The 23,415-nt window shown below is 33.8% G+C and overlaps 1 protein-coding gene across 2 annotated transcripts in view; it reads left to right on the top strand.

Moving 5' to 3' along the window:
- The window catches only part of LOC124364811 (golgin subfamily A member 2-like), a 38,354-nt gene extending 22,149 nt beyond the window's left edge, over window positions 1-16,205 (top strand). The window contains exons 14-15 of one of the 2 annotated variants that reach the window (XM_046820584.1): window positions 6,249-6,431; window positions 15,770-16,205. In XM_046820584.1, coding sequence (XP_046676540.1) covers window positions 6,249-6,431; window positions 15,770-15,978 — 392 coding nt within the window. In that variant the 3' untranslated portion in view covers window positions 15,979-16,205. The remainder of the gene's footprint in view (window positions 1-6,248; window positions 6,432-15,769) is intronic. The other variant, XM_046820585.1, reaches the window with a different exon arrangement.
- Window positions 16,206-23,415: the final 7,210 nt, after the last annotated feature.

The following is a 23,415-nucleotide window of genomic DNA, read 5'->3' as shown; positions in this document are numbered from 1 at the left end:
ATCATCAGGCACTTCACAAATTATCAAATGTTTACATTTTTATAAATTGTATTATAAATTATAACGACTGTGATAAATTGTACATTGGCCAAACTAAAAGGAACATCAAGACACGATTTAAAGAACACTTTGCACATATAAAATATGGAAGAAATGAAAAATCTGCTGTGGCGAATCACTGTATTGAATCTGGACACACCATCTCTAATAAAAATTTACGATTATTAAAAGAAGTTACTAACACAATACACTTAAATGCTTGGGAAACATTTTACATTAACACAAATCAAGAAAAACTTATCAACAATGAAGACGGACCAATTAAAAATTCAGTTTTACTCTCATCTCAATTTATAAAGAAATTAAAAATGTAATTCTGATTAAATATTTTATACTGGCTAACCATACATCCAAATTGTTAACCATATATTATTATAAAATTAATTATTATTTAAAAATGTAAACATTTGATAATTTGTGAAGTGCCTGATGATGGAATCTTTGATTCAGAAAGGCCTTGCACAGAATAAAAATTATATATTGGAAAATGTTGAATTTGTTTATACTAGTGATAGTACAATAAACCCTTTTTTTCCAATGCTCCAAGATTCTACATTCAACATGGCACTCAAGCCCAGTGAGCTAAACAGACTTCACAAATACAAACAAAAAGTAAGGTTATTAGATTTAGACATTCAGTTTTTAAGAAAATGTAAGAGAAGCAAAGTTTTTCCAAAATTTATTAAAGTTAACATACCAATCAAAAATAAAACTACAGATAAAGTCTTATATAATTCAAAATTAAATTGGCTTAATCTTGAAATAAAAAATCTTTACTTTAAGCAAGAAAACCTATCGTTACAGGCCTTAGAATTACACTTGGAAATAACTAAACATTTATCAACTATTCATCATGAGGTTTTTCAAGAAAAATACTTAAATATTCTTGAAAGTATTGAGTTTAAATATAAAAAGAAACAACAAAAATTGGAAAACAAATTTAAATTACTTAAGAATGGCAATGAACCACTTCTTTATGAAGAAAACAAATCGCTTTTTAAAGATCAACAACTGGTATGTAACTTGTCATCAAAAAGCCTCTCCAAAGAAGAAATGAATCTTTTGAATAAAGGTTTACATTTTAATCTAAAAAGTAAGAATGATAACGAAAATATGATAATAGATGTAGAAAGTAACATTCAAAATTTAGATGAGAGTAAGAAAACAGCAATTAGATCTGATATATATTCTGCTGTTTGTAAAAGTATAAATGAAGCAAAATCTCCCTATACAACACTCAATAAACACAGTTACACTGTAAAGAGTTTAAAACAAAAGGATGTATTTTATTTGAAAGCTGACAAAAGTGATACGATTGTTATTATGGACAAAGACGAATATTTTGAAAGAGTAGAAACAATTTTAAGTAATGGACAATACAACAAATGTTTAAAAAACCCTATACTAAAGTTTACTAAATCTGTTTCGGAAACCTTAAAAAACTGCAAAAATTTAATCGACCACCAATTATACAGAAAACTTACAGTTCCCAATCCTACAATTCCAAAATAATATTGTCTTCCAAAAATACACAAACCTGGAAATGGAATGCGTCCCATAGTGTCAAACATAAACTCTCCAACCTATTTCTTATCACAATGGTTATCAAAAACACTTCAAAATTTAAAACCTCTTCCTTCATTTTCAGTTAAGAATAGATATGATTTTATACAATCAATTAAAGACATTGTTATAGAAGAAGACGAATATCTGATATCCTTTGACGTAGTTTCACTGTATCCTAATGTTCCAATTAGAGATACAATGGAAATAATATTGAATTGGTTGTCTTCCATAAATTTACAAAAAGAAATAGTTGATGAATATTCCATGTTAATAAACCTGTGTATGAATCATAATACTTTTCAATTTAAAGAATCATACTACACTCAAATTGATGGTACAGCGATGGGAAATCCTCTTTCATGCTTCATTGCAAATATATTTATGAGTTATTTTGAAACTACGGCCAAAACAAAAATGAAATATTTTCCAAGAAAGTGGATAAGATATGTTGACGATGTCTTCGCAATATTTAATAAGAATGAAAATCTACAAAACTTTATCTCGACCCTAAATTCATTTTACCCTACAATTAAATTTACATACGAATTTGAGCAAAACAATACTTTACCATTTTTAGATGTCTTAGTAATTAGAAACCAATCGAAATTTGAATTTGACATTTACAGGAAACCGACGCATATAAATAGATTTATTATCAACGAATCTAACCATCCACCTCAACAAAAAAGAGCTAGTTTCAACTCAATGATTTACAGACTTTTGAATACACCACTATCTATCGATAACTACAACAAAGAGTTAAACTACATAAAACATATTGCTATTTTTAACGGTTACACCACACAACTTATTGACAACATACTTAACAAATCCATCAAAAGAAAATTAAGAAAATCTAGAACAACATTACTACCACTTCAAGATAAGAAACAAGAATACATCTGTACAACATACAGTAACATTTCAAATCAATTGCAAAAAATTTTTAAAAAGCATACAAACAAATCTATCACTTATAAAACAAACAACAAATTATCACAAATATTAGGAAATCCCAAGGACAAAACCACATTCGAAAACAAATCAGGAATTTATGAAATTAAATGCAACGACTGTGATAAATTGTACATTGGCCAAACTAAAAGGAACATCAAGACACGATTTAAAGAACACTTTGCACATATAAAATATGGAAGAAATGAAAAATCTGCTGTGGCGAATCACTGTATTGAATCTGGACACACCATCTCTAATAAAAATTTACGATTATTAAAAGAAGTTACTAACACAATACACTTAAATGCTTGGGAAACATTTTACATTAACACAAATCAAGAAAAACTTATCAACAATGAAGACGGACCAATTAAAAATTCAGTTTTACTCTCATCTCAATTTATAAAGAAATTAAAAATGTAATTCTGATTAAATATTTTATACTGGCTAACCATACATCCAAATTGTTAACCATATATTATTATAAAATTAATTATTATTTAAAAATGTAAACATTTGATAATTTGTGAAGTGCCTGATGATGGAATCTTTGATTCAGAAAGGCCTTGCACAGAATAAAAATTATATATTGGAAAATGTTGAATTTGTTTATACTAGTGATAGTACAATAAACCCTTTTTTCCAATGCTCCAAGATTCTACATACAATACCTGGATACCCAATGTGGTTTAACAAAAAAATTATTTTACCAACAAATGAGAGGAAAATAGCGTAACACAAGTATAAAATTGTGGTTGAATCTATGTTGTACGTGCAGTCTAATTGTGAAAATTCATTGTTATTTTGTAAAAGTACAAAACAACAATACAATTTTTTATTTGGGGACTAGGAAAAATATTGATGTTATGCATCCATGATAACCTGTATTCTCTTTAAATGTTTATGGGAAGTAAAATCATTGTCAACTGACGATAGTGATACATTTGTGGCAGTTTTTTTTTTCCTTCCTGAGGGAAAAGGACAGTTTGTCCCCGCGCTTAGTCCTAAAAGGACCTTTGTGCCTCCCTTACTTTAATTTTGTGTCCTCAAAGTCCGAGGCTTTTGCAAAAACCGATCAGATTTGAGGGCTCCTGTTCTCTGATATCATTGGGGCTGAAGAGATCTGCTCCCAGGAATCTTTTTCGAGTTTCTAAGATAGCAGGACAATCTAACCAGATATGCTCTGCTGATTCCTCCTCTTCTCCACAGAGTCTACATTCGTCAGTCTGGCTAAGGTCCACCCTCATAAGATGTTTCTTTAGGGGGCCATGTCCTGTCAACATTCCTAATATTAGTCTTATATCCTCCTTATTCTGATCTAAGAGAGCTGTCCACCCTTTAACGTAAGGAGAGATAAACATTTTGGATAGTCTTAATCCTGAGGCTCTACTCCAATTAATGTTTCTTATCCTCTTTTCCCAATCTTTGACCAGAGCTTTACTGTTGAAGGTTATCCCGCAACCTGGCTCAGGCCCCACCATTATGGACTCTGCTCCCTTTTTGGCGAGGATGTCTGCTTTTTCATTACCATGAATGCCTTCATGACCCGCACCCAACCAAGTGTTACTCTGTTATTCGTTGCCAGCTCAGCTAGAGCATTCTTACATTCCCAGACTGCTTTCTAGTAAAACGAACAGGTATCAAGTGCCTTTAGTGTAGCCTGACTATCAGAATGTATTAAGTATTTTAATCCTTTTGTCCTCATTTGTATGAGCCTTCTGGAACATGAGTCTATTGCCATGACCTCCGCCTGAAAAACCATGGCATGTCTTCCTAGGGGAACAGTCATGTCAACTCCTGGTCGGTATATTCCGTATCCTGCCCTAGAGTCAAGGCGTGAGCCATCTGTGTAGAATTTGTGGCAGTTACTGTAATCAATGTATTCAGGATTACGGACAAATGTTATTCTTTCAAATCATCATGAATGATTAAAATTCAAATGAATTTTATACAAAGCATTTGGTATGAGTTAAATTTTTAATTGTTTATATTTTATGTCGGAATAAAACAGTACTGTGAAATGTAGTAGCTATTGCATTTTGTGCTGATTAACACATAAACAATACAATAAATAGACACATGCAGTACTAGAGCTGGGTGCTGATACTGTGTAAATGTTGATGCAGATCACCCGGCTGTTGGGCAAATGTGAAAGAGGTCCAAGATCCACAGCAGTCAAGAGGGATTGGGGAAATTCTCATGTTACTTTGGGTTGACTCAAGAAAGTTCTGAAAAAATTAGAATTGAGCCTGTTTTTGAAGTAAAAGCAAAACATTGCAAAAGTTATGGCCATGCTTGCTTAAATCACGTTTAATCACTGGATTACACAGTAATGAAAAATGTTGATATTGTATTTATTAATAAATAGAACTTGATATTGTCAGTCTGGTTTTGTATAGACACACTTTGCATAAAGGAAACTCTTTAGAAGCAGTAAAATAATTTTGATAGAGGGAAACTAAACAGAGCTTTCTCATCCTTTCACTGTTTGTTGGGTTATTGTTACAAGAGGTGTAAAAAATAATCTAATCTCTATGGGGAAATAAAAAACAGTGAATAAACCCTGATAATGTCCTCGTGATTTGTCTAAAAGAGACTTTCAAATCTCATCAGACCATTAAATGCTCTTAGATTTTCTAATATTTATCCATCTTCAGCACATTGCTATGTACTGATGTGTGTAGCAAAAGATAAAAATTGTATTTGAATTTGTTTTTGTAAGTGTTGTCTGCTGTATAATGTGGCGTAATTATTATTGGAAATTTGTAAAGCACAATATTTAAGTTAACATGTAAAAACATTTTCTTAAATCAATATTCCTTGTCACTGGTTTACTATAATTAAAACTCAAAAAGCACAAGTTTTTTCAAACATTTACTATACATTATTAGAAATATATACTGGGTGTTCAGTAAAAGTGTTCCAATACTTTGGGATTTTGTTCTACACATAAAAATGAGCATATGAAGGTATGTCCTAAATCCTTTAGTGTTCCATCTATCTGTCTTCATGTGTTTTTATCAAAAAAATTATATCTTTTGAACCAGTTAAGATAAAGTTATGAAACTTGAGAATTGTATTGACCTTTGCAAGTAAAGTAACAAAAAGTCCAGTATAGTTATGAAAAATACATAGGATACCAACTATTCAGTCATTTCTATACAAATTCCAACGGTACCTCTTTCAAAGAAATCCGTCAACGTATGAGCGAGCACGATTACTTTATGTATGATTACTTTATAGGTATGCTTGCACAAGCAGGGTAAACTGAAAGTACACTTGTTGTAAAGTAGCCTATGCTTGTTTCTTGTGTCATGATTGTAAACTGCAGCTGTTAGTACACCAAATGTCTTAAAGAAATGTTTACAATGCACTTGATTTGAAATGCTACTTCTAATGGCCCGTTTTTGTAAAACAAAGAGTCTTATAGCAGATGGAGAATTACCCTATAAAGTGATTCCATTGTTTAGGTGGCTAAAAATATTGGCGTAATGGAACTGTTGTTTTTAGCATGTTGCAAAACTTGTTTAGGAACTTTTTTATACTGCCCTATATCTATTTGTTCATTTTATAAAAATCAAAGAGGATAGTTAAGGTGTAGAGAAAATTTGTAAAGACTTTTCTCTTTGTTTTCCCGCTATTAGTGACAAATTTTGCTGTTTTAGGAGAGTACATAGCACTATACCAGATACAGCGAGGTATGTTGCGGCAGCGAGCGCAAGAGAAAGACGAACAGGTTGCGCAGCTGGCACAGGACAAAGAGGCTCTACGCAACAAGCTTGTGCAACTCAACTGTCTGGTACAACGGCTTGTAGGGCAAGGACACCATCCACAAATCAATGGTTATGGTGGGTCTCGCTTTAGACTAGCGTACGCTAGACGCTTTGTGTTCTTATGCATTTTATATGGCCCTAGCTGTGGATTGGATCACTGCAATACACTATTTTATGATTTGTTTAAACAATTGAATTGATAATTTTAAGTAGACGTATGATAAATAATCAATTTACTCTGGTGAAATTTTAGTGAGTGTAAAAATGTTATTATACTAACTGATTATATTATCAAATTATAGATTTATATTATCACCTTATTTTAATTGATATTGCTGTTTAGTTTTCGAATAAAGTACAAGGCATGATCAATTCATTGCAATACTTCACTCTAATTGTAAAAGGAGTTGTAATTAGCCACTGTATTGGTTATTCTCTACTATTTATTGTTACTACATCTTATAGTAATATATATTACTACAAACACTACAATACAAATTTGAAATAAAATCATATAGTACTCCAATTTATAGAAATATTTAATTAAGATAGATAATTTCATAATCAGTATGTGTACTGAATGACGATAACACATGGGGGTGGTGACTTCTGAGGTCGTAGTAATAAATACTCGAATTGCAAAGTTTACTTATAAGTTCAATTTAATTAATGAAATTTACAAGCACCACTTTTAGTTGGTAAATTAAATGTATGCCTTGCCACGTTGCTGCCAATTAGAGTACAAGAACTAAAAATGTATATGCGGCATTGTCTGACACTATTATTTTAGGTACAGAAAAGTTGTTAAAAATAATGCGGTCTAATTTATTACATATTTCAGCACTCTTACATTCCCTCAAAGGGATGAGCCATAGAAATTTACTAGCGGCATCTACAACTACAAGTAAATATACATTACTGTTTCTAGTTCTCACTAAGGGACCCAAAAGATCTATGAATAAACAATCCATATTGTTCTTAAATGGTACTGACACTAATTCGCCTTCATATTTTCTTTGGCACACTTTGCTCATTTTACAAACATTACATTCTTTTACTTTTGCCTTTATAATTTCGTTTAAATCAGGTCTATAAAAATACTGGTTAATTTTTCTTTGCATTCTAGCAATGCCTAAATGACCTCCTATTAAAGAACTGTGAAAGAATTCATATACTAAGTCAATTAACTGTACAGGTAAAAATATCTTACTCTTACTTTTTACATTCCTTTTGTACATAAGTAAATTGTTTTTTATAAAATAACATAAATTATTACTATTACTTTTTACAGATTGAATGATTTGCTGAGTTTCTTTATCTTGAAGTTGATATTTCTCTAAGTCCTTAAATGCTAATGGCAAATCATTTATTAACAACCACAAATTATCCTTGTTATTACACTTATTATTAATCTGTATTTTAGGCTTTACGTTGGATGTTTGTTTACATTTTTGCCCCTCGGGAGGAGTCTGAATGGCAGAAGGAAATCGATAAGCTATTTTTACTCTGGTCTGGAACGTTCAGGTGATCACTGAGGCTCGGATCAGCTTTTTCCCGTTGACTTACTTTCAAACATACTCGACTGTTAGCGCATTATCAGTAGAACTTTTAAATTCCACTTCAAATGGTAAATTCAAAATCCTCTTGATCCACCGGGCAAGTCTTCCTACCTTTCTTTTGTGATTGAGGACATAGGATAAAGCTTGGTTATCTGTAATTAATTTAAAGGTTTTAATTTCCTAAAAACTCATGCCATTTTTCTATGCAAATTAGTGCACTCAAAGCTTCTTTTCATAAATAGTATATTTTAATTCGGCATCAGTAAACTTCCTAGAGTAATAGGCTATCGGGCATTAATTCATTTTGGTCGTTTTCCTGTAATAAACAACCACCTGCAGCTATTCCACTAGCATCTGTCATTACTACAAATTGTTTTGAAAAATCGGCTAACTGGAGTACAGGAGGATTCTTTATAGCTTCTTTTAACTTTAAAAATGAATCTCGACATTTCACTTGTCCAAATAATTTAGCGTTTTTCCTTCTTAAACGATTTAAAGGATTACATAATTCGGTATAATTTTAAATAAAATTTAGAAAAGAAATTGGTCATACCTAAAAACTGTAAAACTTGTTTTGGCGTTCTTTAGGTGGCATAAATTCTCTTATACTCCTTGTTCGCGCTCGGGATCTATAGTAACTGTATTATTTTTTTATTAAATTCCCCCAAAAAGGAGATTTCCTCAAAACAAAACTTTGCTTTCTCTAGGTTTGCCGTTTAAGCCATGTTTGCTTAGTCTATTTACAATTTCTCTGACATGTACTAAATGCGAATTAAAGTCTTTACTGTACACTAAATATCATCACAAAAATTTATCACATATTTAAATTTTATATTGTCTAGGACTTTGTCCAGATAGGCGGACAATACAGCACTACCAACATGTAAACCAAAGGGGACTCGTTTAAATTTATATTTACCAAATATAGTACTAAATGAGGTTAGATCTTGACTATCAGGTGATAATGGACATTGTAAAAAACTTTTTCTTAAATATATTACTGAAAAATATTTAGCTCCACTAAGATGTTGATAATAGTTATTTTAAAATCACCAATGGAAAAATCAATTTTTTCTGTAACTTTTTATTTAATTCTGTGTAATTGACTACAAGTCTGTCCTTTTTTAGTTAAAACAGGCTGGATTTAGTAGGCTGAAGTGCTGGGTTCAAATTATTCCTTGGTCAAACCAATACTGTATTATTGTTTTCATCTAAAACATTTTATTTTAGTGTTATTTGCAGCAAACATTCTATCATCTGACTACATTAATTTAGAAACATTTTTATTCAACAATAGGTATATCATAAAATTCTTTACTAATTATATCTCTTGTAGCACCAGTGTCTAATAAGCAGTTTGTTTTTACATTTTTTACCCACTATAGCTTCAACTAAAGGCATATTGTTAACACTGTTTAACATTTAGTCTTAGATTAGGTTTTCTGTAGTTTAATTTATTCCAATTTTTAATTACCTTAGCATAGACTTTCATAAAATAGGGTGTTTTTCTTTTCTTACTGCATTACTATTTATAAAATTATTATTCTTAGACTTATGAAACTGGGGAGGGATATTTTTAGGTGTTGTGTGTAATACCAATCCCCTACCAACTAGTTTTTTTTGGCTTCCTAAAACAATTTTTTGCCAAGTGACCAGGCCTATTACAATTTGAAACATAACTTTGGGTTTTTTACAGTAGGTCTACTTTTTCTAGGTTCAAACATGTGGTGGATACATGTTGTTAACATATGGTCCTATTAAATTGTCCCTTAAGTTTATCATTAAAGGTTATGTTGTTACTAGCTATACACAATTTTTTCCAAATCTATAAAACAAATAGGATTGTTTTCAAAAATTAACTTATTCCTATCTGTAGGTTTTAATACCTCTTTTTATACAAGTTACCAAGTCCTGTTCACTTATGTTACACAATAAAACTTGACTGAGCTCTTTGATATCATAGATGTATTCATACAGTGGCTCATCAAACCTTTGTGGCCTATAAACTAAATCTAGTCTAAGTCAATTAGGCCTACAGGGATAAAAGCACTAATTAATTCCCTGTGTAGATAGTTGACATTTGGCGTGACAGACTTACACTGTATTATTTTGGCTAAAAGTGGACCTTTTGCATAACAGGGTAACAATGCTAAAATTTCATTATCTGATAGGCTAGTTTCATATTTTAGTTTTCACAAAGTTTTCAAAAAGTTTATAAGCTCAGGTATTACTAAACCATTTGTTACTGTAAAATTTTGTAAATAATGTTCTACAGGGTTGTTTAACTTATTAAACATATTTAAAGTAGACATAGGTTGACTAATACAATTATTGTTTGCATTATAAATAGGCATTAAAGGCAAAGTGAGGGTACTGGCAGTAGGCTGCGATATTGTTGGTGGTTGTACAGAAGTAGGGCCTATTTGTTCTTTAACTGCCTGTTCCATAGCCTTATCTTGTTCCAATGATTCATTTAAATTGGCTTCTAACACTTTAAGCTGTTCTAGGTTCACTTTAGGTAGCAAGTTTTTAGCTAACTGTTGTTCAACATTTAATAGCCTACACTTTAAAGCTGATAAAATTTCACTATGTACAGTAGTTAGTTCTAGCTGGTTGTCTAAAAATAAACGGTTTATTAAATGTTTAAATTTTTCATGAAATTTGGTGATTTCTAAAGGTGAACATTTCTGTTCAATTCACTGCACCCATCTTCTAATAGAATCACTTTTTCACTGAGAAGTTGTACTTCCTGATTGTGATCTATTTTTAATAGGCTACTTGCAGTAGGTAAAATATTATTTCTCAAACACTGTCTTAAGGACTTTCTAAGTTCATTTACTGTACTGTCATTATTTAATTTAACACCTCTAGATATCAGTTCAAATACTAACTCATCTTTAGACAAATACTCTATTTTAATGGCAGGCATTGTGGCGTTTTCACTCAGTTTCACCCAGTTGATGTCAGAGTAGGCACATCAATAGCAGATTTGCGCAATCAGTATGTGTACCGAATGACGATAACACATGGGGGTGGTGACTTCTGAGGTCGTAGTAATAAATACTTGAATTGCAAAGTTTACTTCTAAGTTCAATTTAATTAACCCTACATCGGGCGCTAAACAGAGTTTTCCTCCGTGTATTTTTTTATTATTAAAAATAGTACTACTTTTCTGATGTTGGCAGTCGTTTCCCGCAGTGTACTTCACGAGCATCTTTCGGGGAAGCGAAACAATAGCCTCCCGCTTATCTTTGTCAAAATCTGTCAGTATGAGGTCTACATCCGTGCGAGACTGGACGATTCCTCCGTGAGCGCCCGATGTTTTGTTTGTAGTGCTTGGACGAAATCTCCGTGAGCGCCTTATTGGGTTTACTTTTTATGGAGTACTTTTTATCCGTGTGCGCCTAAATGTGTGACCTGTGATGGTTTCTTTTTAAGTTTTAAAATATATTTTATTTGAATTTTGTGAAATGGAGAATGAAGACGAGAGACTTGTCAGTACAGTACCCGTGTGCTAGGGAACATTTCAGTACTGTTTATGGAGTGAACATTGTCGTTATAAGAACCAGAAGGAAAATGTTTTGAAACTTTGTGTAGTGTTTAAAAAAATTGTTAGTAAAGAATACATTTTTATTTCAGAGTAATAATTAACATTACAATTGTATAATATCTCGAGAATTGAAGTAAGTTGTTTTTGTAAGAAGTTAAAAACTAAGTTAATTTCCATATATTATTACAGTAGGTTAAACATTTTTACAATTAATTGCATTATTCCTTAAAATAAATCATGTTGTTATTTTATACAATAACATTTTTTAAGATTTTGAATTTCTTATTTGAAAAATTCATTACATAAGAGAGTAATTTTTATTTAATTTCTAAAAATTAATATATTACATTGTAATTAAATCAGTATGAATATTTAAACAAATATGATATCCATTATTCGCTAACCTGGAGGAAACCTCCGTGAGCGCCTGATGGTGTTTCTAATTTTAAGCGCCTGATGGAGGTTTAATGAAACTTACAAGCACCACTTTTAGTTGGTAAATAAATGAATAAATGATGAATTAAATGTATGCCTTGCCACGTTGCTGCCAATTAGAGTACAAGAACTAAAAATGTATATCTGATAGGTGGGCCTAAAATATCCAATGTTCTATGGAATTATGCCTACGATATTTTACTTTATAAAACTTTAAGATTTTACTTCCCTTCACAATATGTAGACTCACAACCTGGGCGTCGGCGTCTTGGCACGAGACATTGAAGCTGTAGTCTAAGAAGGGTTATTTCTAGTCGGTAATTACTAGAAGAGGAGTAAAAGTTATGAAAGTGGTAGCCATCTACTCAAATAATACGTGAGCTCGCCTAAAACAAATTCGCGAAGGTATTAGCCATTTAATGAGACAAAAACTTATCACGACAACGTGCTCGTCAGAAGGATGCCGCCACAACTTGTATCCATTTCAATCAAGCAAATAAAAGATCTTCAAGGGTAAGTTACTTTACTATTTACAACTTTACTTTATGTTACATTCATTTTTATATGTTTGGCATCAAAGGGCTAATTTAATAATACGAAAATATAAATTTTACTTACGGACATAGCGCGCGAGGTGAAATCGGTCACGTAGTTGGGCTGCTACGAAGGGTCACAATAAAATAGTCATACCCGTGCCAATTAGGTAGTTAGTCCGTCGATAATTTAGTTCCGGAACATTGGATACAAAATAATATTAAGTTGTACTGGCTAACTAGGTTGTGAAATGTTGCATTATATAAAATGGAACTAACTAACAGTACAAGGCTTAGATCAGTAAGCCATTATAGTCTTAGACTTCAACTACTTACTTCTTGGTGTGTGAAGATCAGGTAACTGAGAAATATTTGACTTTGACTTCCCATTCTTTTTTAAGTTTCTAATTTATTATTCTCCTTCCAAATCCATTTGCACTAATGTGTGATGTTACGGCAGTGAGATATGCCCCAGTCAGGCAATGTTGGTAATAAGGATAATAACAGTTAATTCATGACATTTGAATAAGAAAACATTTATCAACATTAATGTCTCAGCCTGTGGATTGTGTAAATCAGTATTTGAATAGGTTATTACGTACCTTTAGTCAGTAATCCAAAAACAATATTAACACCTTGTTTTGATGATATAACATCATTGTCAAACGAGTAGAAAAAATTGTTAAAATGTTTCAGGACTGGGCATTGTCATAATTGAAATAAGAACACAGATACAGAAAAAAAATATTTTTAAATATTTCAAAAACATTCAGTTTCGTTTTCAAAAGTCAATCTCGTACTTGTCCACAGCCGAGCCATACAGGTGGCTGTGCCACTCTGTGAACTAGAACCCACAGGGTTGAGGGGGCTAGAGAGATGTCCATGAGTTTCTGAGCTGTCCTCCATTAATGGAGCAAGTTGACTTCTAGGGTAGAGTGGAGACGAGAGCTGTCACATATAAAAACACATGCAAGAAAAAAAATCATCAACTTTGCGTAACGGAAAGTTCCCGTACTTGGCACTTATCTTCACTGATGAGGAGGGAGAAAGTTACCATTTAGGTACACTGTTATTTAGTTACATAGGTAGAGAAACAGTGTCTAATACGCACAATTTGAGAGTGAGTAATGGACATGCACTTCACGAAGAGACCACCCACTTCACAGTTTGCAAGTCCACTGGCTGGGCTGGACACAATTCTAGCACTTCGAGTTCGGTTCTAGAGGGGTGACTGTATTGGTGTTGGTACATGACGGAAAATGTGTATTATTTTTTTAAGCCTGTCGTTGGGAAGAACAAGAAATTGGTTGATTTTACAAGATTTTCCTTTCTAATGAAAGAATACTGATAGTGATATTAGTCTGTGAAGTAGCAATTTCAGTTGTAAAATGTCATCTTTGCTCAACGGTTGAGCCTTGCATACATTATTTTATTACTTTCTAATACAGTATACAAAAATTGGTCATCAATTTGGCATGCATTATTGTACCTGGTGGAATTCAGAATGTACTGTAATGAAAATTTTAATGTTTACTATGTACATTGGATTTGTGGAAAGTATATCATTTCCATGGTATGTACTGTGTACAAATCGAAGTTATATTTAATAAATCATATCTATACATAATTATAAAAATAGTCCTTGTATTTTACATGCAGTTGTTTTTTTTAACTGGTGTGATAGCTTTCTGATTGATTGGTGTTATTTAAAACAGCTTTGCTTGCCTGGAGCATGCCTGCTTTGCAGAAATACATTATTTTGGAGTGTTAATTAAAATAGTTAAGGTATTTATTGTGTTTATAGCTTTAACTATGAATGGGTGTAAGTCTAGAGTATATAAGAACAAGTACAATTTCAGCTATTTTAGTTATTTTGAGCTTTTATTCATAATAATTACTATTTATAATTATTATTATTTAGTGCACACGTTTCATGGTCCAAACGCAATTAATAAGTTTGGATTCATAGGTAATGATGCAATGCAACCCTGACTCACTCTCACACTCTCATTCTGGCCTGGTATTTGATTTAATAACGTTAATCTACATAAATTTGTTTCTTTATTTTCTAAATAATTACAAAATAACTTGGTATTCAAAATCATTGAGATATAAAATTGATTATTTTGTTTAAAAGTTGAAAAATTTCAAATAAAAATAGTAAGGTATGGGCAGAAAAATTTAGAATAATTTCTTTGTGTGTTATTTAGAGCAGAGCGTCAATAATGCAGATTATTTGGGACTAAGCTCTGATATCCTGATATTCAAAGACCATAGACATTTTCAATGTAAACACTTTGCTGCAATCAGCCCAACATTCACAGTAATGGTTTGTGGAAGTGGAATGTATAAACACAACCATTACTGTAGTTTAATTTTTAAATGTTTTTTTATGGAAACATATTCTAATTACTAAATTTAAAATTCATAACAACCAATACTTAAATATTTTTCTTTTTTGAGATCTTTCAAGAGTAAGGCCATCTTCATTGTCCACTTCACAGTGGAAACATTCCTTGGCACAGTATGTCATTCGATAATTGAGTTATTTTATGGATTGAATGAAACTTCTATTTAGTCTTTGTCTGTTTTACTGATTCTGTATCACCTTTAAATGAAACAGTATGTCTAAGTAAATAAACAAACAATGATGTTTCCACCGTCACTGCCCCTTCTGACACTACCCAGCACAGAGTTTGCACACAATTCATATCTGTAGTGAAAATTAAACTAATACGGTACAATATTTATTTAGTGTAATTTGTATGCCGAAATCGTATTTGTTTTTTTTTTTTTACAGCTGAATTATTGATGTTATAGTGATCATCACATGAGTTTTAGAATTTTGCAGCTTTTAAAATATATTTTTTTTGTCATGCTTTAGATGGATTCAAAATTAATTTTGTTTTTGAATGATTGTTTTTTGAATGAATTTTAATTTTGGGAAACCAAAGAAGTACATCATGAACAAGATTAAATGGGATGAGAAAGGAATAATGAGAATCAAATCTAGCTCTTTTAATTAATCTGATACCATTAATTGGACCCTTGATAGACAAATACAGTGTCATGATCACATCCTGTACAGTGTCATGATCACATCCTGTACAGTGTCATGATCACATCCTGTACAGTGCCATGACCACATCCTGTACAGTGTCATGATCACATCCTGTATAGTGCCATGACCACATCCTGTACAGTGTCATGCTCACATTATGTACAATGTCACACTCATATCCTGTACTGTTTCATGCTATGAGATAATATTTCAGATAATTATAAGAAATTTATGTAATCTATGTTGTAAACTTAGAATGTTACTTGTATTCACAGAAACTGAGCTTACCGAAGAGTCAGATAAGCCGAACGACCCAACATTGTCACCAACCCCTGAAATCACCACAGCGAATGCAGAGACTGCAGAACAGATTCGAAGTCTACTGACGGAAATCGGATCACACAACCTGGTCTCATCGGGAGAACATTCGAACATCACCTTCCATCCCTGTCCTTGGTGCTCTGGCCGCCTCATTACCGTCTGAATTGTGCCTTGCCTCTCGTGTGTAAATAAACAAATCAAGGTTACCTGAAACATGTTCCCATTTTACGGATATATTTTATTGGTATATTTTAATAGCTATGGGCATTTATTTATCTGAAAACGTTTATGTATAAGTGCAATATTGTATTAAGAAATGTAAATTATAGTAAACAAAGAGAATTTATGAGGTGAAATTCAATAAATTTGAAAGTACCTTTTATACTTTAAGAGCCGGATTTAATTTCCACCCTAAAATTAAATTTGTTAGTTTGGCAGTTCCTTGCTTATCTTGAAAATTGACAGTAATCTGTTCTATTCGGCTACCTAATCCTAGACAAACTAATGGAGGGTTTAATATTTTAATAACGAATTGTTGATGTGTTTTTAACAGTATGGTGGTAGTTTTTAAATATTATAAATGATTTCTGCACATCCTCATCAAAATTATTGTACAACAGGGAAATCAGTAGAGCCGCTTAAAACTAAGAAAAGAGTTTGGACAAATTTTGGATATCCCTTGTAGTTTTTCAGTGCTTAAAATTATTGCTTCTAATTCTGGGTGTTTTGTCACGTAGTCCAAGAGTAATTTTATAAGCAATTACCAATTCATAGGAATGGACCCAATTTTCTCTACTATTCGATTTGCTAAGTTTAAAGTTAACTTTGTGCAGTAAAAAGTCTGAGAATAATAAAAAATCAATGTTGAATACATTAAAAAATTATTAATATATATAATTGTTAGAGCGTGAGAGATTTTACTACATATTTCTTATTCCATTATCTGATGTAGGTAACTATTCATGTAGATTTTGGTAAATATTATTAATTTTAATATACAAGAAAGGAGTATCAATTTAACTCATTACAGGCAAAAGGGACAGCGAGTTTGTCCTGTCACACAGTGGGTCGGAGGTCAAAACTCACAGTGTGTTTGTCTTATCACTCAGCGGACCGGAGGTCAAAAGTCATAGTGTGTTTGGCCTGTCATTCAGTGGACCGGAGGTCAAAAGGCACAGCGTGTTTGTTTTATCACTCAGCGGACCGGAGGTCAAAAGTCATAGTGTGTTTGGCCTGTCATTCAGCGGACCGGAGGTCAAAAGGCACAGCGTGTTTGTTTTATCACTCAGCGGACCGGAGGTCGAAAGGCACAGCAAGTCCTTCCTATCACTCAGCGGACCGGAGGTTGAAAGGCACAGCAAGTCCTTCCTATCACTCAGCGGACCGGAGCTCGAAAGGCACAGCGTGTTCTTCCTATCACTCAGTGGGCCAGAGGACAAAAGGCACAGCGTGTTCTTCCTATCACTCAGTGGGCCAGAGGACAAAAGGCACAGCGTGTTTGTTTTATCACTCAGCGGACCGGAGGTCGAATGGCACAGCAAGTCCTTCCTATCACTCAGCGGACCGGAGGTTGAAAGGCACAGCAAGTCCTTCCTATCACTCAGCGGACCGGAGCTCGAAAGGCACAGCGTGTTCTTCCTATCACTCAGTGGGCCAGAGGACAAAAGGCACAGCGTGTTCTTCCTATCACTCAGTGTGCCAGAGGACAAAAGGCACAGCGTGTTCTTCCTATCACTCAGTGGGCCAGAGGACAATAGGCACAGCGTGTTTGTTTTATCACTCAGCGGACCGGAGGTTGAAAGGCACAGCAAGTCCTTCCTATCACTCAGCGGACGGGAGGTCGAAAGGCACAGCATGTTCTTCCCATCACTCAGTGGGCCAGAGGTCAAAAGGCACAGCGTGTTCTTCCTATCAGTCAGTGGGCCAGAGGTCAAAAGGCACAGTGTGTTTGTTTTATCACTCAGTGGACTGGAGGTCGAAAGGCACAGCAAGTCCTTCCTATCACTCAGTGGGCTAGAGATCAAAAGGCACAGTGTCCTTCCTATCACTCAGCGGACCGGAGGTCGAAAGGCACAGCAAGTCCTTCCTATCACTCAGCGGACCGGAGCTCGAAAGGCACAGCGTGTTCTTCCTATCACTCAGTGGGCCAGAGGACAAAAGGCACAGCGTGTTCTTCCTATCACTCAGTGGGCCAGAGGACAAAAGGCACAGCGTGTTCTTCCTATCACTCAGTGGGCCAGAGGACAATAGGCACAGCGTGTTTGTTTTATCACTCAGCGGACCGGAGGTTGAAAGGCACAGCAAGTCCTTCCTATCACTCAGCGGACGGGAGGTCGAAAGACACAGCATGTTCTTCCCATCACTCAGTGGGCCAGAGGTCAAAAGGCACAGCGTGTTCTTCCTATCAGTCAGTGGGCCAGAGGTCAAAAGGCACAGTGTGTTTGTTTTATCACTCAGTGGGCTAGAGATCAAAAGGCACAGTGTCCTTCCTATCACTCAGCGGACCGGAGGTCGAAAGGCACAGCAAGTCCTTCCTATCACTCAGCGGACCGGAGGTCGAAAGACACAGCATGTTCTTCCCATCACTCAGTGGGCCAGAGGTCAAAAGGCACAGCGTGTTCTTCCTATCAGTCAGTGGACCGGAGGTCGAAAGACACAGCATGTTCTTCCCATCACTCAGTGGGCCAGAGGTCAAAAGGCACAGCGTGTTCTTCCTATCAGTCAGTGGGCCAGAGGTCAAAAGGCACAGCAAGTCCTTCCTATCACTCAGTGGGCTAGAGGTCAAAAGGCACAGTGTCCTTCCTATCACTCAGCGGACCGGAAGTCGAATGGCACAGCGTGTTCGTCTGTCATTCAGCGGATCAGAGGTCGAAAGGCACAGCAAGTCCTTCCTATCACTCAGTGGGCCGGAGATCGAAAGACACACACACTGTGTTTTCTGTTTGCTTACAGTAATGATCTCTATATTTTTTGACATTTCTGCTAGAATGAGTTTGGATGTTTTCACAGTAATACATTGAACATCTGGTGGAATGAGCTCAGATGTTCTGTTACATTTGTTTTCTTTCTAAATGGTAAATGGCTGTCGGTTATATATATATTGTTCACTTCAGAACTTCAAGTAAATGTGAGTAAAATATTATGATTTCCTATTTATTAATTTATATTTATATATGTAAAAAATGTATAAACAATATATAAAAATATGTTTTAGAATAGCGCAATTAGTTCAGTAAAGAATTGCCGTGAATAAATTGTATATGCGCTGCTGAATCTGCCACTGGAAATAATTCTGACCATTGGGTGTCAAGTGGTGAGTTTTCACCGCCTAGAATGGGTTAAATTATTTAAATTTATTTTTATATTGAGTAATATCACTGGTTTAAGAACACTTATTTTTCAAAATAAATTTAGTTCCTATGGAAGTTGCTGGATTTTTATTGAGGTTAATTTACTCTATCATTAAAATCTTCAGATTATAATAAATTATTTTCTATGTTCTACTCTGCAATATGTGTGTATTTTTCAGAAAACGCATTAATTTGTTATTAGGTGATTGTTTGGGTTGTTATCTCCTGCTAGTATAACAGGCTCTCTTTGGCAAAGACATTTACGATGGTTTGTTGCAATTTGTGATATAAGTTACGTTACTTTAATAATTTTAATTTTTTTTCAGCGTCACTTTACTGATTTTTCCAGGTAATTTTTTCCAGCTGTATATAATATTGTAAAGAATGTGAATTTATAAAATCTTTCCACCATTAAGGTCCAATGTATTAAGGAAAATGTATGTTATTATGGCTAGTTATGTAAATATTATTATTGTATATTTGTACATTATATAGCAGCAATATGTTATATATATATATATATAAAAATGTTGGGTTATGTGCTTAAATTAATATGGACATATGTGAGACATGTAACCAACGCTTTTGAATGCCTTAAATACATTTTTCACAATTTCATACATTTTGGTCTTACTATTCCATAAACCTCCTAGTGTTGCTAGAATAAGGGAGAGGGGGGCTTCAAACAACAAAAGGTTTAACGTAAAAAAATTTCAAGGTGAAACGACTGATCCCATCCAAAACCCGTTTTAAATTAGCTGGAATAACGGTAACATCATGTATAGTATACTAAGACATTTTTGTGAATAAAGTGTACTTAACACACACAAATATTTTGAACTGAAGATACAGTTAGTACAATATACAGTAGAACCCTTCTAAATAGATTCCTCTGGATATCCTGTCTGATTGTTTCCAGTATCATGCGATAACGTCAAGCTTGTCTGGAAAGTTACTGTGTAATTTTCATTTACGACAACTTATTTCGTTAATACAGAATACACTGTTATATTTCTGTATGAATTTTTTTCATGAAATACAATAGACATTTTGCTTGAAAAATTGTGTTTTCCTTCTTGAATTAATAGAATTTTCCCCCCAAGGTTGGATATGAGGGGTAATACTGTACTGTAATTCCCTGTTGAATGAAGGGAAGAGATGCCGAAAGAGATATAACCTGAATTATCATATGGTGAAGTTGATATTGTGAACTACTACTATTACTAACTGAGATACATTTATAAGAATAGTTTCTTGTGTATGAGGGAGTCAAGTAGCACAGACTTTTCTTCCACTTTGTGTCGGAGGCTACAAATTCATTGACAGCCTATTCATCCATAAATCAGGATGGAGTAAAACAAGTGATGCTATTTTGTTGCTCTGAGTATTAATTGTGATAGTTTGCATTACAATGCATTGTGAGCACACAGTTCACAGAACCAGACTGTACTCCTCTTTCCTCAACACGCCGAAGATATACACTGCCAACTCATAGTTTAGTTGTGTACTGCAGCAACCTCTCATTGCAACCATTGTTTCCTCTTATTAACATTTCTATGTATTTTCTTAAATATTAACTATGAAAACTTGTTGATTACTACAAAATACAAAACTGTAGTTTAGTCTTTGCGTGCGTATATTTAGTGAACCTCTGCATGAGCACCAAAGTGGGTTTGTCAACCTGGGAGTTTTCTAACCACTGCATTTAAGGTTAAACTTTTATAACCCAGTCATTGAAATTTGGCTAGTTTAGAGTTGAGTTTATCAATTAATTATAACTCAAAAATACTTTGTACTGTTAAAATATTCTTTCTTTCTCAAAATTCTAGACGAAAGTACTAGATAAAATAATTTTAATTTTTTATCCAATTAATTTCCTAGCCTTACTCTTATTTACTTGAAACACAGTTGGGTGTTCGGTTTATCAAAAATGTATCTCCATGCTCTTCTTATCTTGGTTTTCCCAAGATCTTTTCCTATCCTTTTCTTTTCCTCATGTCTGATCTCCCCGTCTCATTCTTGGTCTCGTCCTCTCTGGTCTTCCTTCTCACACTCTTCGAATGCTCTATTCCTCCTTTCTTCTATTGACACAACCCAGCCATCTTAATCCTCTGCTTTTTCTTTATAAGAGCAACCACATGTGCTCTTGTTAAGTCTCTTAGTTCTCTTATTTATCCTGATTCTCTATTCATGCAGAGATGCTTTTAGGGAGCTGGGGTTACTGACTTTGCCCTGTCTCTATATTCTCGAGATGATCCAGGGACAACTTTCGAGTCCAACAACACAGAACAAATGCTTTCAGAAATTTGCCTTCTCAAGTTGGTGTCAGACTAATCAAGTCTCCCTGAAGGTATTAAACAACAAAATGAAAAAAAATTGAAAGCTCAGTCGAAAACCATTTTGGTGTCAAAGGCATTTTACTCGGTTGAGGAGCTCATGATGAATCACTGGGACAATTAAGAGCACTGAGTAAAACGCACAAGACACCAGGTAGTGTTTTAATTGGGTTTAACATTTTTTTGGATTTGTTTCTAAATTTAGTGTTTCAGGAAGACTTAATGAATTTGATCCCAGCTTGAGAAGGCAGGCGTTCAAATGCTGCTGTTCTATGCTGTCGGGCTTGAAAGCGCTCCTTAGCTCTTGTCTCGTATCTATGTATATCACTACCCTGTGTCAATATACACTGAAATCGACAATAAAATGGTCTCTAAAATTTACAAGCTCTATAATGAAATAAATATAAAATACAAGTCTCTTAAACACTGTTACATTGTGTATCCGGTTGAAAATTTATACTATCTAACAAACAAGACTTCGTGCCTGTACAGATTATCCTGGTTTAACTTGTACCAAAATAGTACTTTATCTGAAGTACTCCATTTCACACTGATCCAAACCTGTACCATTTTTTACTTAACATGTTGACTGTGGCAGGTGCCATAGTGCATATGCTGTGGTGTTAGTTTCTGTCTAACCACACAGTGAAGGTATTAATGCTGGAAAATTAATGGCTGGACTGCATATAAATGTGTGAGCAATATTATTTACATCCAAGGAAATAACCGAAGCATAACTGAGTAAAAAAGTGTTTCCTGTAAATTTACATGCAAAATAAATCCCCTTTGACTAAGCGTTAGTGAAGTGTGTTAAATATTTCTCTTCAGTCTGTATGTGCGTGTGAATTTACCTGATGACAAAATTTGACATTACTTTTATTTCTACACAGGCAATATCAAGTTTGATGATGGTGCATCTATAAATGCGATTTGGATATTGTTGCAACTAGAACTGCCTCGTTGTGATGCTCCGAAACTGGAATGGTAATGTAATGCGAATATAAAAAAGTAAAAGGTTATGTTAGAACATGATCTTTTCAACAATTGCCAGAAGTGGTATTGAAATGAAAACCAAAACTGAAAGTGAGGTAACCGTGACATTATGTTGCAATAACTCCAGAGAGGTTATATTTGTTATAACCGCCTTTCTCGCCATCCCTCCAATCCTATCTGCTATCACAAAGGATTTTAATTGTATTCAACAGTTTTTATTAATATTAATTTTGATGTTAATCAAACTAAATATTAATATTTTTACTATCTCATATTATATTGAACCCAAACATAAGTAAATAAATATTGTAATACAAATATTTGTAAAAATGGTTTGAATTCAGCCAGTCATTTGTTAATCGGTACGTCTGTAAACTTAGTCACATTGTAAAAAAGCAAATCCGATATATATAATACAAGATGTAATGAAATGAATATGACATTCCGTTGCAATGTAACTGTTATCTGAAGCCGCTCCACAGCAGTAGAAAACTCACTGCAACGGTTCAGCCCAGTCCGGTTCCACCACTGGACTGACGGAATGTCCGACCTTGAAAGTGCTCAACATCCATCAGATATTCAGTCTATGCCATTTTTTGTTCAAATCCAAGTATCCATAAGATAGATGTCCAGTGTAGCTGTACTGAAAATGTTTATACTCGATTAATCACAGATACAAGAGCTATTAAAATCTAAATACTGAGATCATATTGTTTCATTGCTGTTAAAAACCCATACACATTTAGGCGTATATACGATCAGTGACTCATAACTTTATCTGCAGGTTATTTTTGGGCCCATTTTATAACTGGGCTAGTTTTTTCAACTAGCTTTCTTAAGTAATCATTTTAAAATCTGGGTCTTATATAATTTATTTTAATTCACTTTGATATCAAAACAAGGTAAATTAATAGACACCAA

Source organism: Homalodisca vitripennis, chromosome 6, assembly GCF_021130785.1.
Source record: "Homalodisca vitripennis isolate AUS2020 chromosome 6, UT_GWSS_2.1, whole genome shotgun sequence".
Lineage (NCBI taxonomy): Eukaryota > Metazoa > Arthropoda > Insecta > Hemiptera > Cicadellidae > Homalodisca > Homalodisca vitripennis.
The sequence above is the reverse complement of the archived record's forward strand: the minus strand, read 5'-3'. Positions and strand labels throughout refer to the sequence as shown.